At 42.8% G+C, this 8,206-nt stretch overlaps 1 protein-coding gene across 2 annotated transcripts in view; it reads right to left on the reverse strand.

The window, feature by feature from the left end:
• Positions 1-3,886: 3,886 nt before the first annotated feature.
• The window catches only part of NEFM (neurofilament medium), a 5,458-nt gene continuing 1,138 nt past the window's right edge, over positions 3,887-8,206 (reverse strand). The window contains exons 2-4 of one of the 2 annotated variants that reach the window (XM_019504087.1): positions 7,362-7,488; positions 5,223-5,955; positions 3,887-5,150 (exon numbers count right to left, since the gene is read on the reverse strand). In XM_019504087.1, coding sequence (XP_019359632.1) covers positions 4,494-5,150; positions 5,223-5,955; positions 7,362-7,488 — 1,517 coding nt within the window. In that variant the 3' untranslated portion in view covers positions 3,887-4,493. Of the gene's footprint in view, positions 5,956-7,361; positions 7,489-8,206 lie in introns of both variants that reach the window. The other variant, XM_019504096.1, reaches the window with a different exon arrangement.

Genomic DNA, 8,206 nt, shown 5'->3' on the forward strand with positions numbered 1-8,206 from the left:
CCCCCCCCCCCCATGACTCATGGCACCCCACCCAAGTGCGTGTGGCATGGATGTTCCCCGGGGACAAGTAGAAAAGGCACAAGGTAGGCCGCTGCTACTTGTTCCTGGGGAAACAAGTGTTCTCGCTTGTGGGGACACACCCTATTATAGCTAAAGTCCAGGATCAAAATTTGGGAGATCTAGATTTAATTCCAATCAGTCTTTCTTGGGCAACTGACTTAATGTCTCACTGCTCCATCTATAAAATGGAGATTATAATGGTTTCTCTTTTATCTGCTCTATAAAACCCTACCTTAGGGTGTTTGTCAGCATAATCATGTTGTTTAGGTGTATGACTTTTTCACGCTCCTGATCAAAACATTTACAAAAGCAAAACAACATAAAGAGTAAGCTTCTGTATAACATCTTCCACATTGGGACTCTCAGTTGGGGCCTCTAATTGCAACCATAATATATACGATCTACCATTATGCCACTCCAGGTTTATTTAATAGATGTCATAGATTTCATAGGCATTAGGGCTGGAAGGGACCTTGCGAGATCATCAAGTCCAGCCCCCTGCCCAAGGGGCAGGAAGTCAGCAGGGGTCAGATGACCCCAGCAAGATAAGCCTCCAGGCGTTTCTTGAAGGTATCCGAAGTAGGTGCTTGCACCACTTCTGGGTGGAATCTATTCCAGACCCTGGAGACTCGGACAGTAAAGAAGTTTTTCCTTACGTCCAGTCTAAAACGGTCTTTCAGCAGTTTGTGACCATTAGACTTTGTCTTCCCTTGAGGTGCCCTGGTGAACAGACATTCTCCTAGTTCCTGATGCACACCCCTTATATACTTATAGGCTGCCACCAAGTCACCCCTGAGCTTTTGCTACTCCAGGCTGAAATGTCCCATGCCTCTCAGTCTCTCCTTATAAGGCCTGCTCTCTTGACCTCTAATTATGTGTGTGGCTCTCCTCTGGACTCTCTCAAGCTTCTCCACATCTTTTCTGAAGTGTGGCGCCCAGAAGTGGATGTAGTACTCCCCGTGTGGCCTCACCAAGATCATACCTGGAGTGGGAGGATGATTTCTTCGGTCTTGCTTGAAATGCATCGGAAGATGCAAGCCAGAGTTTTATTTGCTTTGCCAGCTGCAGCATCGCACTGGTGGCTCATGTTTATCTTGTGGTCAATCATAAACCCCAAGTCCCTTTCAGCTGTGGTGTTAGTGGGTGTAGCACTGCTGGGCCTATAGGGATGATGTGGGTTTTTATCTCTACATGATATAATGATCATGCAAGAAGGTCTGAGGCAGGAAAGAACAAATCAGTTTCTGATCCAACCTAAACTTGTGCAATTCCATGGACATGAACTGTACCACAGCTTCCTTGCACAGGTCAACATCTAATTCATTGTGTAAGTTCAACCTTTTTAACTCCTCATCTTACAAAGACGACACAGGCCTTGACTGCTGCTAAATTATACCTTTTGTGAGTAGTCCTATTAACTTTAGTGAAATTATTTGCAGTATGAAAAGACCTTGCTGGGTCTGGGCCTTATTTTATTAATATATGTAGCACTTAGAGGTAGTTTTATTTGATTTACTGGTCATTTTTTATTTATTATTTTTTGCAGAGAGTTTGTCATAAAGCTGAAGGACTAGAGACAGAAGGCAACAGCTCTTACAGGACTGCAAAAGGGAACAGAAGAAAACTCAAAAAGCCAAATGGCCACTCAGTTGTATACCACTCACACTCAGATACTGTAACTTCTTATAATACCCTAAATTTTCATTGGAGCAACTACAGAGTCAAAAATTACTTGCAGGTTTAGAGCATACATAAAACTTAGTACGTGGGTAAAATGGCACAGATGAAATACAACCTCAGCCTGTGTCAGGGGATGATAGATACAAATGACATTTTGATTCAGTTGGAAACTAGTGCTGTCAATGCTGGATGGTTGATGAAGAAAGCTGCTCAGTACCCTCAGTTCCCACCTATATCAATACAAGTTCCAGGTGAACAGCTGCTTTGAGGAGGTGCTGATCATGACAGAGCATTTAGTCTATGTAGAGTTTCACCATTCTCTTTAATGGCAGCTGTAGTGCTGTACACCGTTTTTCATTAATTCCTTTTGGCTTAGAGAACAGGTTTACATGGCTCAGTTAGTCAACATCTTATTCATGAGTGGCTTTATATATTTATGCATGTATGTAACTTTTATGAATAATCCATCTACTGAATAGCTACCATTTAATTTGATAACTTTTTACTTTAATTAAATGTCAGCCAGCCAGCAGTCTGTTGAGCACAGATTCCATTAATGATAACAGCAGGAGAAACATTCATTATTTCATTACACAAAGGGATTTGGATTTATTTGAAAGGCTTTCTCCACTTTGAGTATTTAACATTTCTTTAATCTAGGAATGCACACAGCCTAGCTGAATTAAACCGCTGTTTGAATGTTAGTTATTGATAGAGCAAAGAATAACGCCCACTAGAAAACATATGGAAAGCACAGGTTTCTGGTCAGTGCTATAAGCAGCCGGTGGAATCCAGGGTGCTTCTCATCTCTCTGAATTCAGGCACTTGTGAAAAAAAGTATTTGCAACTTTTTTCATTGGTGGCAATTTCACACTTCTCTTTAACTGAGATTAAGGTAATAGTAACTTGGCAAATGGTCTCTTTTATTTGTAGTCCCACAAAGAAATGGATGGAACAAAATACATGGTATATGTAATTATATATAAAATTAGCAATGGGCTTACTAGGTCAGTTCCTCAGTTTGTGGAGACTGGTGAGACACCGAGTTCAATGACACAAAGATTAAACCCACCGATTTTTTTTTAAAATTTAGGGCATTTGCATCTCTGTTTTACAGAGGTCTTAATAGGTATAGGGCCTGATTCTCTACTGCTTAGAATCTGGCATAGTAATTTAGCTGCTCTGCTAATAATCCCAGATATATATAAAGTGGGTGTTAAACTCTATCAAATAAGAATGGGCAGTACCTTTTGCTCCCTTCTACAATATAATACAAGGGACGGGGCACAGGGGAATCGGGCCCCACTTCTATTGCTTTTCCCCTTTCCTTTGACTGTGTACTATAACCTCTATTGCCTACAGAGTGGAAGCCAGGAGGCAATGCCTCTCTAATGCCTAGTATTCTTTTTAGAATAACTTACTTTTTCCAAGACTTTATTTGCTATGATGAACTTTGTGACTGAGTTTAACATGGACAATAAAGTGTCTCAAGTATACAGGGTAGGGAAGAGAATATCTGTTTCTGGATATCATGGCAAGAGCAGTAACCATCAAAACTCTTTAAAGACAATGTAGTTGATGGCTTTTTGTGACATGGACTGATGGTCTCAGTGCCCTTACTGGTGGACTAGTGCCCGTATCAGAAAGCAGATCCACAAAGAAGCCAAGGACTGAATGTATCATGGAGACTCTTCTCTAGTTTGAGATGGCCCTTACAGATTAGAGGTAGCCCTGCCTGTAGGGTGAACAGGACCACATATGATCCCAAAAAGAGAACTTGATTTTGCGGAGGTGTCAATTCAAACCTCTTTATAAGCATCCAAGGTATAAACTAACACCCAATGAATTTAGTTCAAATATTCCCCTCTGTCCCAATGGGCAGCAGACCAGGCTCTTAAGTATCTGCTTCACAAAGCTCAAGATAAATTTAAATTTTCATTTCTGTAGAGTTACAGATAATTAGCGCATTTGAAAACTGATCCATGTGGCTGGTTTTTTTTTAAGGGATGTCCTTTTTTGGGGAAGTGAAAAAAAGCCTCCCCACCCCCCAAAAAAGGGGGTAAAATCAAAGCTAGTCTATAAGAAATAATAAATAATTTATAAAACCTGGGGAAAGTTCCAGAGAAAGCACCACAAAACAAGGCACATTTCCAATATTGACCTTTATTGAGCAAGAACTGCTGTGACGGTTTTACATCGAACAACAAAAGGTTGTATACTGTGCATGTCAACTAGGTTCTCCCATGAACAAAAGTCCACCTTAATTGCACCAGTGAGGTAAACATAATTATTAATAAGTAGCTTTTTTAAGGCTAGGAGAGTTCTGGTTATTTCATAATTATTATTATTATTGTTGTTATTATTATTTGTTTTTGGCTCAGTTGGTTCTTTGCATAATACATCTTAAGACGTTCCTTAGATGTGTCCCTCTGACAGCTCAGGAAATTCAAGAGTTTCTTTGGACATTTCATCTCATGCATTCATTTTTTTTCTTTTGTTTTGTTTTAAAATTCCCCAAGTTCTGTGGAGGGAGCACATCTCGAACTTGCATGCATTCCCGCCCTCCCCCAAGTATTGCACAAAGAAACAAAAAAAGAAGAAAGAAAAAAGAAAGAAGTAAAATAAGTGTGTCTGGAGCCTCCATGAGAGAACCCATTCTGCTTTAAAGCCGTCACTCACATGCATTTTGCAGCTGTCATATGGCTTAACCTTTTGCACCGACCTAAGCTCTTTTAATTTTTAAACTATTGTTTTTAGTCACCCCCTTTTACTTCTTTTACTACAGCATGTGAAGTGACTTTCTCTACCTTCTTAGTGGACACCAATTTCTCCTCAAAGGTTTCTTCATGTTCCTCTACCTTCTGGGTGACTGTTACAGACTTTGTAATGTATTTGGTTGTGCCATCCTCACCTTCACTAGTGATTTTCTCTACCTTTTTCATTACTACAATTTTCTCATCACCCTTCTCTTTCTTCTCTTCAGTTGGACTCACATCCAAGCCGTTGGTGACCACTCCCTTATCCTCCTCTTCAACTTTCTTTTCTTTGAATTCCTCCGTTTTCTCTTCTACCTCTCCGTTCACTGCAATGTCTTCTTTCATGGACTCTTTGGACACCTTGTCACTTTCCTCCTCTTTGCTGCTCACTTTTTCTTCTTTGGACTCTTTTGCTGCACTCACTTTTGTTGCCTTTGTGACTGAAACTGTCTCTTCCACCACCGACTGTTCTTCTTTCACTGGAGTGGCTGGCTTCTCTGGGGACCCTGCCTTCTCCGGGGTGGCTGGCTTCTCTGGGGACCCTGCCTTCTCCGGGGTGGCTGGCTTCTCTGGGGTGGCTGGCTTCTCTGGGGACCCTGCCTTCTCTGGGGTGGCTGGCTTGTCCGGAGTAGCTGGCTTCTCCGGGGACCCTGCCTTCTCTGGGGTGGCTGGCTTGTCCGGGGACCCTGCCTTCTCTGGGGTAGCTGGCTTCTCCGGGGACCCTGCCTTCTCCGGGGTAGCTGGCTTCTCCGGGGACCCTGCCTTCTCCTCTTCCTTGGCTTCCTCCTCTTCACCTTCTTTTTCATCTTTTTTCTCTTCACTTTCTCCTTCTGCTTCCTTCAGTTCTTCCTTAGCTTCTTCTGCTACAGGAGATTTAGGGGGTGACTTCGGTGGGGATGTTTTCACTTTCTCTACCTTTTCTTTTGCTACAGCCTCCTCTGCCTCTTCCTTCACCTCAACCTCAGCTTCTCCTGCCTCGCCTTCTTGTTCGGCTTCCTCACCCTCTATTTCTTCTTTTTCAGAACCTCCCTCTTCTGCTTCATCGGATTTTCCGGCTTCTTCCTCCTCCTCTGCTTCTTCCTCCTTCTCACCTTCTTCTTCTTCACCTTCAGGTGCAGCTGCTTCCACTGGAGCTTTCTCCTCAGCCACAATTTCCTCTTCTACTGCTTCTCCCTCTTCTGCCTTTTCTTCCTCCTTCTCTTCTACCTGCTTGGCTGCCAGCTCCTCTGCAATGGCTGCCAGGGCATCATCCATTTCTGACTTTTCATCCTCAACTTTTGTCTCTTCAATGATTTCTTCTACAAACTTGTGCTGGACCTTTAGTTTTGGTGGTTCAACTTTTGATTTCTGTATTTTAGTAGAGGATATTGTCACTGATGGTTGCCTGTGTGTAAATATGGGCCCAGTAATGCTTCCAGAGAAGGCACTGAATCTTGTTTCTTCACCCTCTAGTAGTTTCCTAGTGAAATAAAGATGACAAAAATTGGCATGTATATAGGACAACTGAGCACTTAAGAGAGCTGGCTTCTGGGTCAGCTGCACTCAACAGAAATAAGCCAGTGTTTCATATCATGTGGAATAGGCCAAGAATGATTCAAGTATCTGTTATTCTTGCTTCTACAAAGACAGATGCAAAGCCTGCTGGAGACAGCAAGAAGGTTTTCACTGACCCACAGACCAGGCTTTGGATCAGGCTCATGGTGCCATATAAGGACTGCATAGAGCAGACAGGTTTTTTTCAGCTCTTTAAAACTTGCTGATCATAAGGGTCCTTACGCTTTCATCTTGTAAAACTGTAATTCAGATTTATGAGCCAGATACTTAAGTTGGTATAGACCATGGCAAAGCTGTTGACTTCAGTAGAGTCCAGCTGAAGACTGGAGCCTCTCTATACAACACAGAAATATTGAATATGTCCAAGACTTTCACACCCAACTAGGGATTTTAGGCCTTTCATTTTCATTAAGGCATCCAAATCCTTTACATGGCTTTGAAAAGCATCTCTGCTATAACAAAATCTACCTGATTTAAATGATGGTAATTTTGGCAAAAACTACTAAAATATATGGTTTTACATAGGCACAAAGGTGCCTGGGCTATCAGTCACAGAATGGCACTGGGATTTGAAGATGTTTTCTTGCTAGTAGTGTATTTTGCCGTTTTTATTTACATTGCAGAAAATGTAAGTGTTTTATCTAAACCTCCAACCCAGAGAAGTTATTGTTTTCATGTTTTATTTTCAAGAAGTACTATGTGGTACATTAAGAAGCTTAAAAAAAAAAAAAAATCCTGCCAGATGATGGCAATAGCAAGCTATATGCCTGCTGCAAGACCAATTCAAAAGTTGATACTGGAAGAAAGTTAAGAAAAGTGAAAGCACTTTGTAATACTTAGCTTCATACTCCTTATTTGAAAGGTTTAAAAAAAAATAGAACTTTGCTCTAAATTAATAAAAAGGGCATTGAAATCACAGGTGTCACTAGCTCAAGATGTGATATTTGAAGTATAGTCGTTACAAAACAGAAGCTGTCCTTTGCTATTGAGTGCTGTCTTATCCTATTCCGATACCGCATTCTAATGGCCCTATCTTGTTGGAAGTCACTGGAGTTTAACCACCGATTTCCCCAAAAGCAGGATCAGTTATTAAGTCTGGCTTCATAAATTCTTAGGTTTACATAGATTTTAAGGAGTGCTAATATTTTGTTCAGTTGGAAGGTATTTCTGCCTTTGTTTTAGGCTCAGTAAAGATCAACCTCACTAATGACAAAAGCTTTTGGAGCTTTTAAATGGCAAAGGCTGGTGGGAGCCAGCAGCATCTGCAGTGCAATTAATATTCCAGACGAATCCGCAATGTTCCTACTGTACCTATATGCAGCGATTTCAATATCCAGAGCCATCTTGACATTGAGGAGATCCTGGTATTCCCTCAAATGACGTGCCATTTCCCATTTTGTACCTCTAAGCTCATTTTCCAACTGATGAATTGTGTCCTACAACAGAAATACATGAAACAACGTGAAATAACCGTCTGCAAGTAAAAAGCATCCCAGCCGCGAAAACAATGTTAGGCACTGTGCTGTATCATAACGGCAACAGCAAAAGAGAGCTTCTGCCATGAAGCCTCTCAGGACCCCGCCCTGAGAAAACAGAGCTACTGAAGGAAAGGAACAGGGGGTGTAATGCTGCCGTCAGGATCAGGCCCAACAGTGCTTTGCAGCAAAGCTTTGGGGGCCTGATCCTGTAGTACTGACTCAGGCAAGACTTTGCAGTGCAGTCATTACATAAAGAATATAGGTTCGAGTCTCTAAGTCCCCGAACGTACTTTAAGATCTTCCTTAGCCATCAGTAAGCCGCGGTCCAGATTTGCCAGACTCTTTTAAAGCATCCCGTCTAAGAATCAGAGGGCTGGCTGGCTGGCTAACACGCAGCCAGCAGATAGCTGCGGAAGTAGTCCTTAGGGCGTTATTCTGAACCGCGTTGCGAAGCGGCCCCACCGGGATGCGGTACCCGGTGTCCAGGCACTACAAGATGCTCTTGGCAAAGCCGGGCACGGCGTCTCCTTTGTCGGAGCCGAGAGCGGGCAGCCTCGCTCCACGTCCTGCCCTTCCCAGGCCAGCTGCGCGGGGCGGCGACATGGCTTTGCCGCTGCGGAGCCGGTGCAGAGCCGCTGCGCCCGAGCCCCGCGGAGCCGCTTTCCCGTTCCGGGTCGG

This window comes from Gavialis gangeticus, unplaced genomic scaffold (genome assembly GCF_001723915.1).
Source record: "Gavialis gangeticus isolate Ggan-Ray unplaced genomic scaffold, GavGan_comp1, whole genome shotgun sequence".
NCBI classification, from domain to species: domain Eukaryota; kingdom Metazoa; phylum Chordata; order Crocodylia; family Gavialidae; genus Gavialis; species Gavialis gangeticus.